Here is a 24,169-nt window from a genome sequence, read left to right on the forward strand (position 1 = left end):
AGCTGAAAGGAAACAAGGTGATTGATGGCTAGAGTTTTAGAAGTTTTCTGCATGTAATCTTTTAGTAATTAAAAATTATAATGAATTATTAATAAAAGACACCTTAGTGAAACCCTAAGGAATAAAAGGGATTGAAGGAGGACCACAGATGATGGACACAAGGAGGTCTCCTGTTATGCAGAACATTAGTTGTTATGAGATTAAAAAATAATAAATATTAGAGATACCATTTTTTCAGATTCCAGTAAGTTCTAAAGTTTAGTATCACTCTGAATTATCTATGTATATAGACACTCTCCTTTACTGGTGACAGGAGTATAAGTTATTTCAATTTCATTGGAAGGCAACTTCATTGGAATAGCTATCAGAATTATAAATTCATATTCTTGAAGCCAATAATTTGACTTTTACTATAAGGTTTATATTATAACTGTAAGTGTGTGGAATGATGTGTTAAAGGATGTGAATTGCAGTGTTTTTGTAACAGCAAAATATCATAAGCAACTTTAGTGTCCATCAGTAGGGGAACGTTGAAAATAATATGGTTAATGGCAGCACACTCCAGTATTCTTGCCTGGAAAAATCCCATGGACAGAGGAGCCTGGCGGGTTACAATCTATGGGGTCATTAAAGAGTCAGACATGACTTAGTGACTGAGCACACATGGTCATATAATGGAATGTTAAACAGCTGTAAAAAGAGAATAAGGAAGTTCTTTATATCTGACATGAAAAATCTATAAGGTAAATGAAGAAAGCTAGGTTTAACAGTATAACAGCATAGTGTGCTTCGTATGTGTGAAGAGTTGGGAGGAGAATCATGAGTCGTATTCCCCTGCACACACATTCACCAAGTCTCTGAACGACACGCGCTGTTGACAGTGCATGTGTGTATGTCCTTGTGTGCATGCGTGGATGGACGTGGACGGGTTAGGGCTGGGTCCAGTTGCCTTTGTACAATGAGAAAGAAAAGTAGGTACTATTTCCTCCGGAAGTTCTATTTCTGTCTCTTAAAAATTTTATTATGGTATGCTGATTTTGTTAGCACCAGCCGTTTGGCAGCCGTTCTTTGGAAAATTTTAATGAAAATAGATAATAGAAGGATTTTTTTTTTTTTTCGGGGGAAGGGTGGGGGAAAATCCTAGGCTAAGCTTTTTATTCTAGTAAGTTTTTCTTTAGAAATTTTAACTTAGCCTTTAGTTCATTTATGATTTTTGATATAATTGCACACTTATATTAAAAATGTTTGATTTTGTTAAGATCATCTTGTAATTTATTTCAGGTAAAATTTTTATTACTCATTAAGAAAGCGATACAGCTTAATGGATGTACCTCTTAATTTTTTTTTTTTTTTGGTACTTTGAACCATGTGAGCTCAAAATAGATGGTTTGATGAAAATGTGTTGTAATGAAAAAATACAAAATTACACATTCAATATCACTCTCGTTTACTAAAATGTTTTATAAATATATATTTTTATACATTTTAAAGTTGATATCTATGTTTATATGATATATAATGGTAGGTATTTACCATATAGATGTTATATATTTATACGTATATCACATGTATTTATATATAAAATTTAGTAAGTTATGTTATGTCCATGTAGGTGTCTAGGCATGTATATGTATGTGTTAGGAAAAAAGGATAGAAGGAATTTGACCAGATTGTAGTATCTCTTAGTGTGGGATTTCAGATGATTTTTGAAATATTTTCTTTATAAGCATTTGTATTTTTTCACTTTTTATATTATATAAAATTGTTGATAAATGTTTTAATATTATTTCTCTAAGAACTTTTACTGAAGCCTTTTTTTTCCTTCATGAAAAGAGTTTTTCAGCTTATATCTTTAATGGATACCGGATTGCCTCAGTGTTCTAATGAGAAAATAGAACTTGCAATTCTGTGGTTCTTGGATCAGTTTCGTAAAACATATGTTGGTGATCAACTTCAAAGAACCTCAAAGGTAGGTTTTTACTAGAGATTAAAACTAGTATTATTGAAGAAAAGATGTTCACATGTAACACCTTTAAGCTGAATGATATATTTGAGCAGTTTCTACATAAAAAATTAATTGATCAATTGAAGTCGATTAATTGTTAGTAAAGGCAATGTGAGATTGCTCGCCTTATGCTTAGATTTACCGTTGTCTTTGAAGATTGATTGGCAGTTAGTGAATATTTGTTATGTAGTTAGTCATCAAATAGTTAAGGGTAAAACACTGTACTGAATTTTGCCTTATTGTGTTGTATTTCAAGGTTTAAAACATAAATTTACTCTTTTAGTAGTTCTGAGAGGTATTTGTTTTGATATTTATTTATGTGATTTCTAGCATATTTTCCACTCATTCCTCAGCATTTGTACATGATAAATGATGAGGACAAGAAGAGTAAGAAAACAAGCCTTTGAGAGGCCACAATTAACCCACCTTAGTGAAGGGAACACTTGTACTCTGCTAGTTGAAAGTTTTAGCTTGATATTTGGATAAATTGATCTTAAGGCAGTAAGGTGTTATTGAAGGCGTTTATGTGAACCTAACCAGATATTTAGTAGTACTGTGACACTTGAGTAAGATTCATGAGGTTTTTTTTTTTTTTCTTCCCCATATCCTTCTCTGTAGCAAGTCCTAAGAATATTCTTACCTGTAACCTTTGTATTTGTAGTTTGTATTAGTAATGTAGAGGGATTAAGTTCTAGAAAAAGCTTTTTATATTGGACTGAGCTTTTTTGTTCTTGGAAAATTTAGCTAAACCTTCAGTTCATTTATGGTTTTCTCTTAATAGTGGTTGTATAATAGTTTGAAAAGTATTTGATTTTGTTAAGATCATCCTTTAGTTTATTTCAGGTAAAGTTTTCTTCGTTTTTCAAAAAAGTGATGTAGCTTGATACTTTCTTTGTCAAATATACTGTGATATTTTATTGCTGTTTCAGGATTTTTTTTTGTTCAGGATTAATATTAATAAAATTTTCTTAGAATTAAGCTAATACTGAATGAGACCACTAGGGAGAAAAAGGAGTAGCTAGATATAACTGTTTCAGGTTGACAATAAGACAAAGGAGGATCAGACAAAAAGACAAAGGAGGATCAGACAAAAATTACATGGTATGAAATTTATACACATGGAATTATGATAAATTGTCAGGTTTTAAATGTACCCAGAGAGTTTGTATTTTGCTTTTGCAGAAGTGAATACACTGGAAATATTACTTATCCAATATCTATTTGGTCTGGGTTTTAAATCAAAACAGTGTAATATAGAGTGGAAAAGCCTTGTAATAATTGTGGGGCTTCCCTGGTGGCTCAGACGGTAAAGCGTCTGCCTGCAATGCAGGAGACCTGGGTTCGATCCCTGGGTCAGGGAAGATCCCCTGGAGAAGGAAATGGCAACCCACTCCAGTACTCTTGTCTGGAAAATTCCATGGATGAAGAAGCCTGGTAGGCTACAGTCAATGGGATGGCAAAGAGTCAGACACGACTGAGCAACTTCACTGGTTCACTGGATTCTGTAGGGCATACACAGATTTCATGTGACTGTAGCTTTATGGGTTAAAGGCATACAGGAATTCTCAGGACCTCCAGACCAAGGTCCTGTGACCAAGGTCAGTGTCAAAACAAATAATCTGAAAGTTTCCTGGATTCCTGTACCTCCCTGGGCTGTTAACTTTGTGGCCACTGCTGTACAGTCAGGAAGTCCAGGGCAGAGAGGAGAGACTCTCTGTAGTCCTGGATGTCTTGTGACCCAGCCAGTGTTTAGGTGGGCACAGTCTTAATTGTTCTGCAGTGTTTGCTGCTACTGTGGCAGGATTGACCTTAGCAAGACATGAAAAGTGGGAGATGGTTGTGTTGATATACAGTTGATTGATTTTCCCAAAGAAATGGGAGATCTAGATTTTTATGTAGAACCATTTTATCTCTTAACAGCTTTACTGGTTTATAATTGGAATAAACTGCACTTATTTAAACTGTGGGGCATCCTAGGTAATTCAGTAGTAAAGAATCTGCCTGCCAAGCAGGGGACACTGGTTCAGTCCCTGAGTCAAGTAGATCCCTTGGAGAAGAAAATGGCAACCCACCTCAGTGCTCCTTCCTGGAGAATCATGGACAGAGGAGCCTGCTGGGCTACAGTCCATGGGGTCGCGTAAGAGTCAGGCACAACTTAGCGACTGAATAACTGTCTTCTAAAATGCTCTCTACCTGCTTTTCTATTTTGAGGAAAACTGACTTTGAACTCATAAGTTTCTACTTTGCTCTTACTTCCTATGTTTGTTCTGTTTCCTAATCTTACTGGTTTTATTTTCTAAATATCTCTCAGCTCCACTCCTTTCTCAAGCCCCTTATTTTTTATCCTTGTTATTACTGCTTGTCATTTCTCACTAGATTTCAGAAGTCTTTTGGTTTTACTCTGTGTTTCCTTTTTGCCTCCTTCCAGTCCATTTTCTATACTGCCACCAGAGTAATCTTTTCTTTGGTAGAAAGACAGAGAGAATAGTGTAATGAGTCTTCCAGTTTTGTCAAATATGAATGCTTTGTCACATTTGCTTCAGATCTATATATTTCAAAATTAAACATTAAAAACATATTGGTCTGATTCTGTTCTTCTTACTTCTTGCTCAGAAATAACCACTACCTTAAACTTAGTGTTACTTTCATGCATGATTTTGTTCTTTCCCATATTTCTATATATTTATTAATAAAACATAGTATTATTAACTTTATGGAAAATTGTTAGGTAATAACTTGCCTTTTTTGATCAACATTGTTTTTGAAATTTATCTATGATGATATATACAGTTTTAATTATTTTAATTAATAATTAAGTATAGTACTGTGATATATTACTGTAATAATTAAATATAGTACTGTAATATATTACTATGCCATTATATATTCATTTTTTCTGTTACTATATGTTGGGTGTTTCCAGTTTTAATGTTTACCAAAAAACTGCAGTATGTACTCTTAATACCTGTTTCCTCATGCATATGTGTAAGTTTCTCAAAGGTAAAAATACTAGGGGTGGAATTGCTAGGTTGTGGAATGCTCATTATCTTCAGCTTTACAAGATAATGTCAAGTCGTCCTCCTAAGTGTCGTAACAGTTTATTCTTCCTCCCCCAGCAGAGTAGGTATATGTTGCTCTATATTGTCATAATACTTGCTCTTGTCAGTCTTTAAATTTTGCCAGTCATTACAAAATATATTTCTTCATGTGCCATTTCTCTGCTTAAAATGAATGATTTTCCATTATTTACAAAATAAATTTATTCTATGGTCAAACTTCACTTACCTTTGCAACTTTTTTTTTTGATAATACATTCTCTTCTATGCATGGTGTATGTGTGCTGCTGAATATTTTCCACCCGTATATTTTAATTATCCAAAGAATATTAATAACTGAATGCAGAGTTCCAGAGAATAGCAAGGAGAGATAAGGCCTTTTTAAATGAACAATGCAAAGAAGTAGAGGAAAATAATAAAATGGGAAAGAAAAAAGATCTCTTCAAGAAAACTGGAGATATCAAGGGAACATTTCATGCAAGGATGGACACAATAAGGGACAGAAATGGTAAAGACCTAACAGAAACAGAAGAAATTAAGAAGATATGGCAAGAATACACAGAACTATAGAAACGAGGTCTTAATGACTGGTGTAGTCACTCAACTAGAGCAGACATTTCTAGAGTTTGAAGTCAAGAGGACCTTAGGAGGCATTACTGCAAACAAAGCTAGTTGAGGTGATGGAATTCCATTTGAGCTATTTATTTAAAGTCCTAAAAGGTGATGCTGTTAAAGAGCCATACTCGATAAGTCAGCAAATTTGGAAAACTCATCAGTGGCCACAGGGCTGGAAAAGGTCAGTTTTCATTCCAATGCCAAAGAAGAACAGTGCCAAAGAATGTTCAAACTACCATACATTTGTGCTCATTTCGCATGCTAGGAAGATTATGCTCAAAATCTTTCAAGCTAGGTTTCAGCAGTACATGAACTGAGAACTTCACACGTACAAACTGGTTTTAGAATAGATAGAGGAACCAAAGATCAAATTGCCAAAATCCATCGGATCATAGAAGAAGTGAAGTGAAGTGAAGTGAAGTCGCTCAGTCATGTCCGCCTCTTTGCGACCCCATGGACTGTAGCCTACCAGGCTTTTCTGTCCATGGGGTTCTCCAGGCAAGAGTGGTTGCAAGGCAATTCAAAAAAACACCCACTTCTGCTTCATTGACTACGTTAAAGCCTTTGACTGTGTGGATCACAACAAACTGTGGAAAATCCTTAAAAGAGATGGGAATGCCAGACCTCCTTACCTGCCTCCTGAGAAATCTGTATGCAATCAAGATTCATCAGTTAAAACCAGATGTGGAACAGCGGACTGTTTCCAAATTGGGAAAAGAAGTGACAAGGCTATATACAGTCACTCTGCTTATTTAACTTATATGCACAGTACATTATGCGAAATGCTGGGCTGGATGAAGCACAAGCTGGAATCAAGATTGCCAGGAGAAATACCAACATCCTCAGATGTGCAGATGATACCACTCCAATGGCAGATAGTGAAGAGTAACTAGAGAGCCTCTTGATAAGGGTGAATGAGAGAATGAAAAAACTGGCTTAAAACTCAACATTCAGAAAACTATGATCATGGCATCTGGTCCCATCACTTCCTGGCAAATAGAGGGGAGAAGAAGTGGAAGCAGTGACAGATTTTATTTTCTTGGGCTCCAGAATCACTGTGGATAGTGATTGTATCCATGAAAGTAAGAGACGCTCCTTGGAAGAAAAGCCATGACAAACCTAGACAGCGTTTTAAAAAGCAAAGACATCACTTTGCTGACAAGGGTCCATATAGTCAAAGCTATTGTTTTTCAGGCAGTCTTGTATGGATTGAGAGTTGGACCATAAAGAAGGCTAAGTGCCAAAGAATTGATGCTTTCAAACTGTGGTGCTGGAGAAGACTCTTGAGAGCCCCGTAGACAGCAAGGAGATCAAAGCCGTCAATCCTAAAGGAAATGAACCTTGAATATCCATTGGAGGGACTGATGGTGAGGCTGAAGCTCCAATACTTTGGCCACGTGATGCAAAGAGCCGACTCATTGGAAAAGCCCTGATGCTGGGAAAGATTGAGGGCAGGAAGAGAAGGGGACGACAGAGGATGAGACGGTTGTATGGTATCACTGATTCAATACATATGAGTTTAAGCAAACTCCATGAGATAGTGAAGGCAGGGAAGGCTGGCATGCTGTAGTTCATGAGGTTGCAGAGAGTCAGACATGACTTAGTGACTGAACAACAGTTTATTCAAGCCATCCCTATCCAAAACATCAATTTTACTTTTGTTGGTTACAAAATTGCACCAAAAGTTGAATTCAGAATGTTAGTTAAAATGTGGTCATTTAATCTTGGAATGTATTTTCCTTTAAAAATAGATCTACAAAGAATTATTATTTAACCAATGACACTGATAAGCTCTATTTTTGATAGAAAAGTCCTGAATTCTGGCCTCCTAAACTAAGACACCAGAAAGTGAGGAGGGAGCAAGTTCCCTTTCCCTCTTTGGATTTAAATTTTCAAATTGGCAAGTTAGTCTTAAGAGTTTTTCTCTCCCTTTTGTTACTCCCAGTTTTGACATCCTATACAGTCAGTCACCACCAGAGGGATATTCTTCTCTAAAATGATCTGTACCTCTCTTTTCTCCGTCACCACACTACATGCAGCAACACACATGCACACAGGAACACACAAGCACACACCTCACAAATTTGCTTTTTCCCCAGATATTTGGCATCTGCTAGGTGTCAAGAGGGAAGAATCTCAATTGTATGGGTGAATTATCCTTGAAAGGATTTGCCATTTCTAAAGAAGATATTTATTAGTGCTGAAGAATTTCTAGTAGTATAACAAAGTGAAGTAAGTGAAAAATCAGGCTGTTTGAGGTAGTTACTTAGACTGAGGCATTAAATGGTCTGGAATACACTTTCTTGTTATCTCTACCTCCATCTCCCTTTTTTGGCTTCATCCTCCTGAATTAGCGGTTTACTAAAATTCAAATTGCTTTTCAGGAAGGTTCTTAGGGCATTGTTATGAAGCTAAAGGGAATGAGGGCAGCATAGTAATTTATAAATAGGTGACCATACTTCGGGTTTGCCTAGGATTGTCCCAGTTCACACTTGTGTGCATGCTAAGTTGCTTTAGTTGTGTCTGACTCTTTGCAACCCTATGGAGTGTGGCCTGCCAGGCTCCTCTGTCCGTGGAATTCTCCAGGCAAGAATACTGAAGTGCGTTGCCATGCCTTTCTCGAGGGGATCTTCCCGACCCAGGGATCGAACCCCTCTCTTATGTCTCACTGCATTAGCAAGCAGATTCTTTACCACTGTCGCCATCTGAGAAATGCTCACACTTGTTGCACTCGCATAACTGATAGTGTCCCTGTTTGGATAAGTTATGTGATCACTTTTATTTATAAGTCATATGTTCATAGATAAGATATTGTACTAATTCATAAGTGGGAAATAACTTCATTAAGGCCAGGCAAGTGATCCTCTTCTTTTGATCCTCTCACTGTCCATACCTGAGTAAAAGCCTTTTTTATAATCATTGTGATATATAAGCACATTGCCTCCTTGTAATTCTATGGAATAATTTGGAATTTGCACTAAGACAGTAAGTACCTATTGATGTATTTTCAAGTTATCTAAAATAGAAATAAGAACATTTCAACTTTCAGGTATTATCTTTCTTTTTGGATTTTGAAATTATTTTTTGTAATTGCTCTACCTGTTATCAAGCTTTTTTCCTGTTGAGTACCACATGAAGCAGCAGATGGCATTCTCTCTCTACAATTGTTAGATCCTTCTGTGTAGAATGTTACTAACAGCTAAGGGTAAATTGAGTAGGAAAGCACTTGAATAATGAAACAGAAAAACATATCGTAATAGTAAGTTAAGTTGACTGCTGTAAGTGTAATCCAGTGTTGAAATAATGTACTTGCTGCTTTTCCAGGTAACTTGGATATATTTTTCAGTTTTTTGTAAAAGTGTTTGTGTTTATATTTAACAACACAATTTTAAGGAAAGGTATTTAAGAAATCACAGAAAACTGTTTTGTATATAGGATTTTCACTTTGGTGAAAAATAAGAAGCAGCTTTAAAACATTTAGATAGTAGGCATTTAACATTAAAAAGTATTCTCTAGTGTATCAGATATATCATCATGCTGGTTATAGGGGAGAGAAAGTACCTTCAAAAGTTAAGATTGTCTTTTGAAGTTTGAATGTTAGAGAATAATGATCACTGACTTAAGGGACTCTTTTTTTCTGTTAAGTGTTTTAAAAGACTTTAAAAAAAGTTTTTGAACTTTAATTTTGAGCTACTTCCACGTTTCCTGTATAAACATATCATAATTTGTCCTTGTGATAGAGTGTTATTAGAGCTAGCTACACTTTCCTTCTTGGATAATGGTTAGTACTTACAGTCATAGTTAGTGCTTATACCACTGGACTGTTTTACTACTCACGGGTTTGTTCTTTCAATTGTCATATACGTCTAATACGTGCATATCAATTCAGATGGACACTTTAAAAAAATATGGTTTCTCTACATCCATTTCTACTTAATTAAACTTACATGATAATATTTTTTAACTATTGAAAAACACGTCCTGTGTCTCTGCTTAACAGAAAGTTGAGCAAAGTAGCCTAAGGCCTACTTAATTTTTTTTAATGTTTTTGCTTTGTAAATGGGTTTGCCAAGCTATACTTGGCACTCTACTCCCTAAGTGCATTTAAGTGTTGATTCAAGAGCGTTAAGTACCAGACAAGGAAGTTTGCAGCACAAAAATCTGAAGTTAAAATCTTAGCAGCTGTTAATAATTGAAATTATGATGTAATTTGGAGAAGTATAGGATTTAAGTTGGAAAAATAATGGGCTTGGTTTATTATTTTTAAACTGACTCCTGTGTGTTATTTTAAGGCTTCCCGGGTGGTGCTAGTGGTAAAGAACCCACTGCCAGTGCAGGAGATTTAAGAGACGCGGGTTCAGCCCCTGGGTCAGGAAGATCCCCTGGAGGAGGAAATGGCAACCCACTCCAGTATTCTTGCCTGGAGAATCCATGGACAGAGGTGCCTGGCGGGCTACAGTCCATAGGGTTGCAAAGGGTCAGACATGACTGAAGCAACTTAGCACGCCATGTATTATTTATCATACCTGATCAAATATACCATTATTTGACATATATAATCATGTAATTCTTTATACATACATTCCATAAATCCTTATTGTCTTCTATGTGCTGTATATTATGCAACATCCTGTAATACAAAGACAATGATTATTTGTAAAAACTTATTAAAAGTATGTAGTTATACACAGAGTATCTTAAATCTTTATTTTTTCCATTTATTTTAAATGGTTATAAATTCTGAAGCATTTATAGAATTTAACATTTGTGGACAAAATGCACAAAGTTAGATTCCATGTGCATTTGGATTATGAATTAGATTATTTTGGCTTGTTCGCCTCATTAATTTTTACAAGTAAGGCAAAAGATAATACTTTCTTTTGGTGTTGATTTTTCTGCCTCAGATACATTTATCCTCTCATCTTTTGATGTTTGAAATTCTTCTAGTGATTCTAAGAAATTGTTGTGATAAAAATAACATGAAATATGTGGATGTGATTAAGATGTATCTTTGAAGAGTTTTCAGCACTAAAGAACACTCGGTTTAAAATGTTTTAGTTTTTAAATTTTACAACTCAAAAATTTCTCTTCTCCCCACATCGGTCTGTAGTTTTTCTAAGTAGGCGTTAGGTCTTGTGGAAATCATACATGAGATGATCTTTTCCTACAAATCAAAAGGTGAGGTGTGCCAGTCTACTGCATTTATATTAGAAATGTATTGACCTGGGATAATATTGCTAAAATTGGTTATGTTCTTTATTATTTAGTGTCAAAGTAGTTATCAATGGGAATCTCCTCTTCATTCCAGAAAGTATCTTCTTTTCTTCTGTTGATAATTGCTTCAGGTAGCTTGCTTAAATGGAGAAGGCAATGGCAACCCACTCCAGTACTCTTGCCTGGAGGATCCCAGGGACGGGGGAGCCTGGTGGGCTGCTATCTATGAGATCGCACAGAGTCGGACACGACTGAAGTGACTTAGCAGCAGCAGCAGCAGCTTGCTTAAAGGGAATCCGAATGAGAGGGGATCCATCCTACTCCTGATGCATAAATTCTGAAGCTGTGTAATATTTGTAAATCATCCATCCCACATCTTTGTTTCTTTTACCTTCAAGGAATGCTTGAAAGTGAAAGTGAAGTCGCTCAGTCGTGTCTGACTCTTTGCGACCCGTGGACTGTAGCCCACCAAGCTCCTCCGTCCATGGGATTCTCCAGGCAAGAATACTGGAGTGGGTTGCCATTTCCTTCTCCAGGGGATCTTCCCGACCCAGGGATCGAACCTAGGTCTCCCACATTGCAGGCAGACGCTTTAACCTCTGTACCACCAGGGAAGCCCTTAAATACAAGAATATAGTCTCTCAGAAAACCTCCTATAGAGACACAGAACTTCAGATCCAAGGAATGCTTAGCACGTTTTATATGATGACTTGATAACTGGAACGATAAAAAAAAGTCATCTTAGCTACAAGTTTGTAAATAAATATGGTTTAAAATATTTCCAAAAGAGTCTTAGGCTTTAAGATGGTGATTCTATATTGTCAGATGTTTTCTACAAATTTAAATGAGGAATACTGTGAATTATTTTTGATCATTTATTTAATAATTTTTTTAAAGTTCTTTATAGTAACTACTTAGTCATTTATTTAATGACATGTTATGCTTTTTTGGTAGCATAAATCTGAGAAAGTATTTTGAAGACATGTTAGTATTTGAAGAATACATATTTTTAGCCTGAGAATGAGCCTAATATTAAGTGGTTAAGCCTTTTAATAATATATTCACATGTGGTTTATATTTTTCTTCCTCAAATATATTGTTTCTGCTAATTTATGTTCTTATATGATAAACAGGATGGGAAATTTACAAGGAAGGCTTATTAAAAAACATACATGAATGATAAGCCAGAATTTCAGGCTGTTTATTAATTTATACATGTATAGTGTGATTAAAATAATGTAAAACAATAAAAAATAAATATTAGAAAAGATAGAAGAAATATAATAAAATGGCTGTCTATTAATATTTAAATAACAGGAAAAATTTTTTTTTAATAGTTTCAGATTTTTCCTACTGGTTGTATTATATATATTTGGGAAATCTTGTAAAGTTCAGTTGAACATGCTTAAATATGCTTGTCTATGTCTGAATGACACTGTCTTTTTTCAAATGATAGTTTTAGGCAGCAATTTAATGCAGAGCATTATAGGCAGTTTATAGGATGAATTTATTTAAATGTCTTGTCAAAAATTATTCTCTCTATATATTCTAAGTCATATAAATTTAGTTTCTTCTATATATAGATGGATGGAGTGTGCATTTACTAGATTCCTACTAATTTTAGAGAATATGTGTGCTTATATTCCTGCTTAATTCTGTCAAACTAGCTACCTCCAAGTTATGTAATGTTAAGCCTTTTACTACTGTGTGGCAGTAAAACAGATAAATAGAAACATCAGAAGCATGGATTATAAAAGTTAATGTTTATATTTCATCTGGTACATTTATTTTTTCTTTCTGTGGAAAGGCCAAAAAAAATTTTTTTAGCTTAAACAAAGGATAAATGAGCATTCTGAATAAGGCTCCTTTACTGTCCTCATGATTAATGATCACTGAACACTTTTGAAAGATTAGCATTTTTCAGAGCTGCTAAAAAAATATACTGTTTTATTTAATTACAAGAAAGTAAAGGCTCTTCACACTGACAGGTGGTGGAAATTAGCAGGCAGTTTTGAAATTGTGCTGTGCACAAGAAATTAGATCTCATTTTAATTCTGCTTTTCTCAACTAGCAAATGAGGTTAATGCCATACATATTCAGCTGATATGGATGAAGAAATTGATATAAAGTAGATCAACATAGCTACAGGGCTAGATTAATTTATAGGTAAAGAGGCAGTGATAAATGAAAGTAATGTAGTAGTGGTCACTAAACTCCTCTGCCATGAGGGATTCAATAGTGTTAGTTGCTCATTAAAGGCATTGTCGGGGTGCATCAAATAGAAATTTGAAAAGGAATAGCCAACTAACCCCTAATTATCAAAATACAGAAAATACTAATTATACCTTAATTAGCTTTTCTTTTAATGTACTGAAATTTGTTACTTTTTGTGTGGCACAAATGGATAGTTATATCAACAATAAATAGGTTGTTTTAATAACTTTCTTTTACCGCTGGGAAAACTACACTCCAATTTTTAATATGCAATAATGCTTCTCTCTAGCCTGTAGGAGATGAAAATTATTAAGTAGCTTTATTTTTTTGAAGATTTTACAGCAGCTTTGGGAAGAATTATTTCACTATGCATCAATTACTTTTAATTGAACTGAATATTTTTCACATTGTACCAAATGCCTCTCATTTCAGTTTAGCAGTTAGAGTTTAAGAAAGCATCATAATGAGAACTATATACGTCCTCTGTCACATGTTGTAATAAGATAAAGATGATTATTTATTTTGAATTTTTAAAAAGCAACTCAATTCGAAATTATAAGGTAGTCAGTCACCTTATTTATTTCTGGTAGTCAGTGTTAGAGAAATAGAGCTAAATGTATTTTAGAAACTTGACTTACGATTTGTTTTCTTACCCAAAATAAGGTAGCTATCAAACAATCCAGTCGAGAATGGATTTTTCTATTTAGAATAAAGATGCAGTGTTGTAGTGGGAAGCAGCTTAGAATTTTAGTCAAATAGACCTTGAGCCTGATCTGTGCCCCTCCTACTACCTTGAAAAACACATTAACTTTTCTACCTATCAGTTTCCTCACCTAATCATGAGGATGAAGTAAGATACGTGAGAAGAATTTGGATAGAATTTAATACAGTGCAGATACTTGAAAGAAAAAATGTCTATTGTAATATATAAGAAGATAGGACTAAATTTTTAAAGAGCTATCTCTATAAATCTATGTAATGGGAAAATTCTCCTTGAAAGAATTAAATGTAATCAAGTCTTTAGAATATATAATTTCTGATCTTTTTTTGGAATTCGACTGATTTATCACAGATTGATTTTGTGTGTGTGGAGGATTTGGAAATAGTTTGGCTTTGGGGCACATTGTTACAGTCATTATAATATTGGCAGATAATCTAAGTTTATGGTTTTTTCTAATGCTGGGCAGAACTGGGAACTAAAACCAAGCGGTCTGATTCTGAAACCCTCTAGAAGAAGACAAAAGTGTGACTTGTGGCCTAAATCAAATCTATAATTTGTTCAAAAGTCTCTATTTTCTATCTTCTTGCTTTTGTTCTTGTGTTGGATTTGTGTTTCCTCCTCCCTCTTTTGCTTTTCCTCTTTTTGGGTCATAGTCATTCAGTACACTGACCATTAAGTAGGTCTGTGATGCTAAACTCCAATTTTGTTTTCATTGTAAGTAAAATGAAAAAATAATATTCATTGGTCTTTTGGGTAACGAATTATATCAATATGTTATGCCAATATCAATTATTTGTCTCTTTTGTTAAAAAAAATCAGATAATTCAAATAGGAATAAAAGAATGGATCACCGGAAAAGAACAAGAGGAGCATTTTACAGTTGATTAAGATATGGATTCTAGTGCTACCTTAAAACCTAAGAACTGTCAGCCTATATTTTAGAATTATGAATGGTCACTAAATGACTATATGTGAAAGTAAGTTGTAAACTGTGAAGCATTGTATATATCACCATATTGCATGAAAAATGACAGTACTACCTTTCACTTGCTCAGTTATGTCTGACTGTTTGCAACCCCATGGATTGGAGTCCAGCAGGCTCCTTTTCGCCTGCTTACCTGCTTTCAAACTAACCAAAAAAAAAAAAATTCAAGTGTGATTGTGATGAGGAGGAAAATAGATGGCTTTGTTTTCATGCAGGGTTTAAGAGAGTGAGAAAGAATGTCAGAAGGAAAGAAAGGAGGTAAGATTTTTATGTTCATCAGGAGAGGAAAGAATTTTAGAGGTTAAAAATAGGGAATTAAGCAGTGGTCTCAAACTGAGACCCCAAATCAAGAGCAATAGTCTACCTGAAAACCTGTTGGAAATGCAAATTTGGGGGCCTTTCTGTGCCTGACCTACTGAATGTGGCGCTCTGGGGGTGGACTCCAGCAATCTTTGTTGTCAAAGGCTCTTCGGGTGATTCTGATGTTCACTGAAGTTTGAGAACCACTCGAACTTCTTTGCTTGAAGACAGATGCTAATTTTTCTATCTTCATAAGGACCTAGATTGTGACTCATCCCCATCCCAGCCCCTTTCATCCTAAATATGTACTCTTTTCTTGCTTTTATTTTAACCCAAGCTCTAAAGAAGGGTAAGGGGAAAATGGCCGCTAGTCCATTATCTGTTACACATTGTGCTAAAATAATCTAGGGGAGTGTGTAAGTCAATAGGACCTACTTTCTCCTCTCCTAAGAACTAAAATGTATACTTTGTTATACAAAGTACTTATGTAATAAACTATGAGTATTCCTAATCTTATTCCTATTTTCAGCATTTCTTTTAATATTATAATTAGTGCTAAAATGAACATTTTTCTTAAAGGATATATTTTTAAAGATAAAGTTATTTTTAAATAAAATTTCTCTTAATATACTTATTTTTTTAAAAGAAGAAAACTACAATCTGAATTAATGGCTTGGACATAGTTCTTTCAAGTGTTGTGACTCTTCCCTCTTCTTGGCATTTTATATGTATTATATTGTTGGTGATCTACAGGCTCATTAATTTTAAGAAATGTTCTTCAGATACTGTAGCAAGATTAGATCAGAAGTCACAGTCTTTTCTGCTTCTAGAATCACATAGTTTGGATTTAATTCCCAGTCCTGTCTCATAATATTCTTGTGATTTTTGTTGAATACATAAAATTTAAGTCATTCTTTCTTCATCTAGAAAATGATAGTAGTACTTATGTCTTAGTAAAGTTTTGAGATTAAATGAAAGTGCGTGGTGCCTAACACATAGTGCCCAGTGAATAGTAAACAGTAACTGCTGTGACGATGCTGCTGATGACACCTGTAACAACAGGATGACTCTCATTTTCTGCTTCAATTGAGACAGTACATAGTTTTTTTAGAGTTACAAAATGTTAAGAGTCTGAAAGAGACTACAGATAAAATTTAAAGGAGTACTTTCTAAGATGTTTTCTGCAGATCACAAGGCTCTTGGTAATAGACCTTAACAAGTTAATAGCACTTCAAAGGATTTTTGCCGTATAAATTTAGAAATTTGGAAAAACCCATGTACTATATATTTCTCTCTTGGAAATTTATAATGCATGTTAGCATATTAAAAGTTTTATGAAGGCCTTGTCTTAAATAATCCTCAGCATTTATCAGAGTTACTAAACCATAGAACCCTTTTCTATGGAGAATACTTAGTTAGGTTTTACAAAATACAATCTGGGAAATGCTTTCTAGATCATTTACAAAGAAGCATCTCCTCAACCCCATTTCATAGGAATTGGTGACTTACCTAAGGTCACACAGCTATAGATTGAGTTTGGAATCCAAAGCTCTTTCTAGTCATTTTCACTTGTTTTTCTAACCAGATTCTGATGTGGAAAGGAACATATTTTGAGTAGAAGATTGGAGATGATTCTATTATGTAGGGTGGCAAGGCAAGAGGAATGAGACTTAATTCTATTTGTCTCTGATTTTAAGGGAATTCAGGATAGTTGTTAAAATATAGATTCTCATACTCCTGGGCATTTTGATTTATAGGTATGAGGTAGGTTATCATTGCTAGGTCATGTATTAATAGATTTAAGATTTCCAGACATGAAAATTTACAGATTTGTAAGAATCTTCCAATTCTAAGTGTTATCTTTCTATATTGGCAGAAAGACGATTAAAAATAGACCAGATTCTATGACAAGAAAGGCACATAAACCTCATTTCATGTCCCCCTTACATCTTTTTTTTTTTTATCATCAGGAAAAAGATTGTAATTTTATTTTTTTTAATTTTATTTTATTTTTAAACTTTACATAATTGTATTAGTTTTGCCAAATATCAAAATGAATCCGCCGCAGGTATACGTGTGGAACACATGTGTACCCCTTACATCTTAACATTGTGTCTGTTTGAGAAGAATGTTACTGGTTTATTTGTTCTTTTCCTTTAAATACTCTCTAGTAGTCATTACTCTAAGGACTTACAGAAATTGAGGAAACAATTTGAAATGCTGGGAGAATTCTGTGTACAAGGTGTTCATCTAAATAATGTTTAAAAGAGTCAAAGATTAATTAAATAAGTTATGATATGGCATTTGATGAAATTATTGGGCAGACAATGGAATTATTTAGGCTGACAGTAAAAAGTTTTTGTAGACTGTTGTATTCCCTCTTTCTAGGCATAGCTGCTGCATATCATTCCATACTTTTTTCTTTTCTGAAAAATTTTATTGACATGGTATGATGCTTTAGATAAAATGTTACATTTTTTAAAAGACAACAAATTATAAATATTTAAAAAATTCATCCAGAAGTATAGAAAAAGATATAAGAATGTTAATGAACCTTGCTTATCTCTGGGTCTATCTTATATTTTCAATTACCTTCCAAAGCCCCTCAAGTAATTTTTTAAAACTTATGGGTAAAGGATAATCTTTTATGTATTACCATATGTGAAATAGATGACCAGTCCATGTTCGATGCATGAAACAGGGCATTCAGAGCCAGTGCCCTGGGACAACCCAGAGGGATGGAATGGGGAGGGCGGTGGAAGAGGGGTTTGGGATGGGGGCACACATGTACACCCATGGCTGATTCATGTCAATCTATGCCAAAACCACCACAATATTGTAAAGTAATTAGCCTCTAATTAAAATAAATAAAATTTTAAAAAAGGATAATATTTCTATCTCAAATGGCTGAAACTCTAAAATTCAGAAAGATAGGATGCTTGAAGGATCCTCTTTCTTATTCTTACTGAATTTAAATGTTCAGTTCAGTTCAGTTGCTCAGTCGTGTCCGACTCTTTGTGACCCCATGAATTACAGCATGCAAGACCCCCCTGTCCATCACCAACTCCCAGAGTTCACTCAAACTCATGTCCATTGAGTCGGTGATGCCATCCAGCCATCTCATCCTCTGTTGTCCCCTTTTCCTCCTGCCCCCAATCCTTCCCAGCATCAGGGTCTTTTCCAATGAGTCAACTCTTCGCATGAGGTGGCCAAAGTACTGGAGTTTCTGATTAGTTGAAGCTATTTTCTCCTATAAAGCAAGGCAATGAATGAAAGAATATCACTGGCAGTTGTGATGACAATGAAAGAAAGATAAGTGGAAAAATTGTTTATGGAAATGTGAATTGATGGAATGATTGTAATAATACCTGAACTTGACTTCGGAAAGAGAAACAGTTTTTCTGTTTCTTCAAAAAAAGAAAAGAATGTTTCATGACATTGGTTATTTTGAACATTTGAAATCAGGAACTTATTCCATTGATGCTCTTCTAAACAGCTTTCAACCACTGTACTAAGTGAATATGAAGAAAAATTTCTAGAGGATTTTGATGTCATGATTATAACATGTCAAAGGTTTTCACAAATAGAAAGTGGTAAAACAGAATTCAGACCTAGGTTGGTCTAACTTCAGATTACTTTTTCTATAAAAGCATCATGTTCAGGAGCCTAATTCCCACCTAGACATACTGTCTGATTGTGGAACTAAAAGATGTATATCAAATTACTTTGTCTTTATTACTACTTTTCTGATTGGAAAGGGAGAATTTATCTTTTGCTAGCTTTACTAAACGGAGTAAGATTTCTCTGTGTTCCTATTTGGAATGCAATGGTTTGTTAAAAAAAAAAAAATACTGAAAAGTGAATTGCTAAGCATAAGAAAAAAGATTTCATTTGAGTCCAGAAAGCTTTATGATGGCTGCAAATACTCAATGTGATGTTTCTGGAAAGGTGATTCCTCAGACTCTGGTGTACATAAGAATCCTGTTGCAGGAGTTTGTTAAATGTAGATTCCTCTGCCTTTTATAGATTGTGATACAGCAGACTTGGGGCAGAATCCAGAAATCTCTATTTTAATAAGTACTCCTGCTAATCTTGATGTTGGTGATCCTGAACTACACTTTAAACAACTCTCATCGAAAAGTTCTACCTCCTCGTCCATATACTGGATATAATATCAAAGAGTGAGGAATGACTCTTCACACACAAGTATTTCTAGCTTGCTTGATTACTTCTCACAGACATGTTTCTGCCGTGCGTGATTTTTTTAAGTGTTTTTTTAAATTAATTTTATTCATTTATTTTTGGCTGTGCTGGGTCTTCATTGCTGCATGTAGTCTTTCTTTAGTCATGGTGAATGGGGGCTACTCTCTGGGAGTGCGAAGGCTTCTCGTTGAGGTGGCTTCTTGTTAGGGAGCACAGGCTCTAAGGCACACGGGCTCAGTAGCTGTGGTGCTCAGGTCCAGTAGTTGTGGCATGGGGCTTAGATGCCCTGTGGCATGTAGAGTCCTCTCTGACCAGGAATCAAACCCTGCAGGGGTCGTCTCCTGCACCAGCAGGCATATTCTTTACCACTGGACCTCTAGAGAAGTCCTACTTTGTTTGATTTAGATTGCCAGTTTGTCTGTTTGGCTAAGTTAATTCCGCTTATCATTTCCTCGTTCCTCATTTACTTTGGAGAATTTTATTGCTCTGTGGCATATATTTTTGAATATAGAATTTTGAACATAGTTGTCAGGTTGGAGAAATTGCCATTTCAAACAATTAGGAACTCTCAGACCATTTTGGGATGGAGCCCATGTATAAACCATGAGCTTTTTGCCTTTTTATGTTAGGCATATCTTTGTAAAATTACCAAAATGATTATGATTGGTCTTTACATTGTCATGGTATTTAAATGTTGTATGTGTGTTCACATAATGTAAAAAGTGTGTATTCACATAAAAATAGCATCAGTACTAAAAGTAGTACAGGCATTTGATAGCATTATTAATTTAGTGTTAAGCCCTTCTCGTTCAACAGTTTAATAGTCTTGTTGAGGTCCTTGAGGCATTTTAACCGCTACTAATTAAATGTGGACCTACTGACTGGTCTGTTTTATTGTGCTTTTACTTGTGTCTTGGATGTCTATCCAGATGCTTTTGCTGATGGGAAATTAAATCATCTATTACAGTTTTAATGAAAAAATAGTGTCAGAGGGGCACAGGTATTTGGGTTGTGGTTTTTAATTTGAATAAAATATTTTTTATTTAGGATTGGACATGCCAGGCTTTTTTTTAATTTATCATTTGTATTTTTTCAAATATAGAAATGTTTATCAACCTTGATAGAATATAATATTTTAAAATACTTCACTTTCATATTTCTATTTTATATTTATATACTTGTAACAGCACTGAGAAAGACTAGAGATCTCTTCAAGAAAATTAGAGATACCAAGGGAACATTTCATGCAAAGATGGGCTTGATAAAGGACAGAAATGGTATGGACCTAACAGAAGCAGAAGATATTAAGAATACACAGAAGAACTGTACAAAAAAGATCTTCACGACCCAGATAATCATGATGACGTGATCACTGACCTAGAGCCAGACATCCTGGAATGTGAAGTCAAGTGGGCCTTAGAAAGCATCACTACGAACAAAGCTAGTGGAGGTGATGGAATTCCAGTTGAGCTATTTCAAATCCTGAAAGATGATGCTGTGAAAGTGCTGCCCTCAATATGCCAGCACATTTGGAAAACTCAGCAGTGGCCACAGGACTGGAAAAGGTCAGTTTTCATTCTGATCCCAAAGAAAGGCAATGCCAAAGAATGCTCAAACTACTGCACAATTGCACTCATCTCACATGCTAGTAAAGTAATGCTCAAAGTTCTCCAAGCCAGACTTCAGCAATACGTGAACCGTGAACTTCCTCATGTTCAAGCTGGTTTTAGAAAAGGCAGAGGAACCAGATATCAAATTGCCAACATTTGCTGGATCATGGAAAAAGCAAGAGAGTTCCAGAAAAACATCTATTTCTGCTTTATTGACTATGCCAAAGCTTTTGACTGTGTGGATCACAATAAACTGTGGAAAATTCTGAAAGAGATGGGAATACCAGACCACCTGACCTGCCTCTTGAGAAATCTGTACGGCAGGTCAGGAAGCAACAGTTAGAACTGGACATGGCACAACAGACTGGTTCCAAATAGGAAAAGGAGTACGTCAAGGCTGTATATTGTCACCCTGCTTATTTAACTTACATGCAGAGTATATCATGAGAAATGCTGGGCTGGAAGAAGCACAAGCTGGAATCAAGATTGCCGGGAGAAATATCAATAACCTCAGATATGCAGATGACACCACCCTTATGGCAGAAAGTGAAGAGGAACTAAAAAGCCTCCTGATGAAAGTGAAAGAGGAGAGTGAAAAAGCTGGCTTAAAGCTCAACATTCAGAAAACGAAGATCATGGCATCCGGTCCCATCACTTCATGGGAAATATATGGGGAAACTGGAAACAGTGTCAGACTTTATTTTTGGGGGGCTCCAAAATCACTGCAGATGGTGACTGCAGCCATGAAATTAAAAGACGCTTACTCCTTGGAAGGAAAGTTACAACCAACCTGGATAGCATATTCAAAAGCAGAGACATTACTTTGCCAACAAAGGTCCATCTAGTCAAGGCTATGGCTTTTTCGGTGGTCATGTATGGATGTGAGAGTTGGACTGTGAAGAAAGCTGAGCACCGAAGAATTGATGCTTTTGAACTGTGGTGTTGGAGAAGACTCTTGAGAGTCCCTTGGACTGCAAGGAGATCCAACCAGTCATTCTGAAGGAGATAAGCCCTGGGATTTCTTTGGAAGGAATGATGCTAAAGCTGAAACTCCAGTACTTTGGCCACCTCATGTGAAGAGTTGACTCACTGGAAAAGACTCTGATGCTGGGAGGGATTGGGGGCAGGAGGAGAAGGGGACGCCAGAGGATGAGATGGCTGGATGGCATCACTGACTCGATGGACGTGAGTCTGAGTGAACTCCAGGAGTTGGTGATGGACAGGGAGGCCTGGTGTGCTGTGATTCATGGGGTCACAAAGAGTCGGACACGACTGAGCAACTGAACTGAACAGCACTGTAAAGTTTAGAACTGAAAAGGTTCTTGATAAATCATCTGAAGCATCATCTTGAAGCAGTTAATTTTTTTTAACCCTATTTTAATAGTGAGGACCTGTGAGAGTAAATGACTTACCCAAGTTCTCATAACTAGCATAGCGATGCATTTTCATGACTTTAACTTATGTCATTGTTCACCGTAATTAAGTTTTTAAATACACTTCTATAATTGTAAATAAAATGGTAGTATTTGTTGTAGGTTTACTTTTTACCATTTGATAATATTTTTCAATAAAAAAATAAGCAATTACAAAAATAAATAGCCTATTTTTTTCAGTTGAATAAGCCGGCTTTATTTTATACTGCTAGTAAAGGCACATTACGTTCAGGCATTGCAATTATCACTGAAATGCACATCCATTAACCAAAACATTAGGCTGAGTATATAATTACTGTCTAGAGCCAATATCTCTGAAGCTGCATCTACACAATGCTATTAAGCTATAAGCAATATTTGTAAACTAATATTTAAATGATTCAGAATTGATACCATCTTTTGTAAACATAAAAATGAATACCATATATATTCAGCTTGATTGGTTTCTTGTGTGTTTAGGAAAATATGGGTATTGTTAAAGATGACTGAAATATGTGACTTTAGATAGGTGAATTTTAATATAATTATAGTAACCTGAAAATAGTCTTTTTCCCAGGGTTTTTTTTTTTGTAGTAAATATACATAACATAAAATTACTATTTTAACCATTTTAAGTGTACAGTGATATTAAATACATTCATATTATTGTGCAAACATCACAACAGACTATCTCCAGATCTTTTCTCAGCTTGCAGAACTGAAATTCTGTACCCATTAAACTAACTTTTCATTATCCTCTACCCCTACCCCTGGCAACAACTTTTCCACTTTCTGTCCATGTCATTTTAGCTGTTCTAATTATTCAAATAAGTGGAGTCATACAGCATTTTTTTTGGGGGGGTGGGTAACTGGCTTATTTTTACTTCTTGTTCTTCAGTTGCTAAGTCATGTCTGATTCTTTATGACCCCATGGACTGCAGCACACCAGGCTTCTCTGTCCTTCACTATCTCCTGAAGTTTGCTCACATTCATGTCCTTTGATTCAGTGATGCCATCCAACCATCTCATCCTCTGTATTTTTACTTAATGTCCTCAGTGTTCATCAATGTTACAGCATGTGTCAGGATTTCCTTAGTTTTTAAGGCTGAATAATATGGCTGCTGCTGCTGCTGCTAAGTCGCTTCAGTCGTGTCCGACTCTGTGCGACCCCACGTACTGCAGCCTACCAGGCTTCTCCGTCCATGGGATTCTCCAGGCAAGAACACTGGAGTGGGTTGCCATTTCCTTCTCCAGAATACTATGGCATTTGAGTATTATTATGTATCATATTTTCCTTATGTATTCATCTATCAATGGACACTTGGATTGGCTCCACATTTCAGCTGTTTTGAAGATTGCTGCTATGCACATGGGTATACGAATGCCTCTTCTAGACCTGCTTCAGTTCTGTTGAGTATATACTCAGAAGTGCAATGGCTGGGTCAGATGATAATTCTACTTTAATTTTTCGAGGAACTGCCCTTCTGTTTTCCACAGGGACTCTACCGTTTTATATGAGATAGGATGCATTCAGGGTGGTATGGCCATAGACTGACAGCCATCTCACAGTCCTGGCACCAGTGCACAAGGGTTTCAGTTTCTCCATATCTTTGCCAACATTAGTTATTTTTTTTTAATTGAAGTCTTTTATTCATATGAAATTAAAAAATTTATATAGTGTATTCATAGTAAAACTGAAATGTCTATATAATCAAGCTTTTTAACTCAGAAGTGCTTTGGGAGCTTATCATTGCAAAATTGCTTTTAAATTTGAATATTTATGTTTACTGTTGAAATCTGCCTGGAGTTGTATCTACAATAATAAGTACCACTT

General features: G+C 35.4%; 1 protein-coding gene and 1 non-coding gene across 2 annotated transcripts in view; both read left to right on the top strand.

The window, feature by feature from the left end:
- The window catches only part of RANBP17 (RAN binding protein 17), a 365,939-nt gene that overhangs the window by 106,310 nt on the left and 235,460 nt on the right, over window positions 1-24,169 (top strand). Inside the window, exon 14 of the mRNA XM_061393198.1 lies at window positions 1,834-1,969. Coding sequence (XP_061249182.1) covers window positions 1,834-1,969 — 136 coding nt within the window. The remainder of the gene's footprint in view (window positions 1-1,833; window positions 1,970-24,169) is intronic.
- On the top strand, window positions 3,294-3,366 carry TRNAC-GCA (transfer RNA cysteine (anticodon GCA)). The gene has a single exon. It is a non-coding gene; the product is annotated as a tRNA-Cys (tRNA).

The sequence above is a fragment of the Bos javanicus genome, chromosome 20 (assembly GCF_032452875.1).
Source record: "Bos javanicus breed banteng chromosome 20, ARS-OSU_banteng_1.0, whole genome shotgun sequence".
NCBI lineage: Eukaryota > Metazoa > Chordata > Mammalia > Artiodactyla > Bovidae > Bos > Bos javanicus.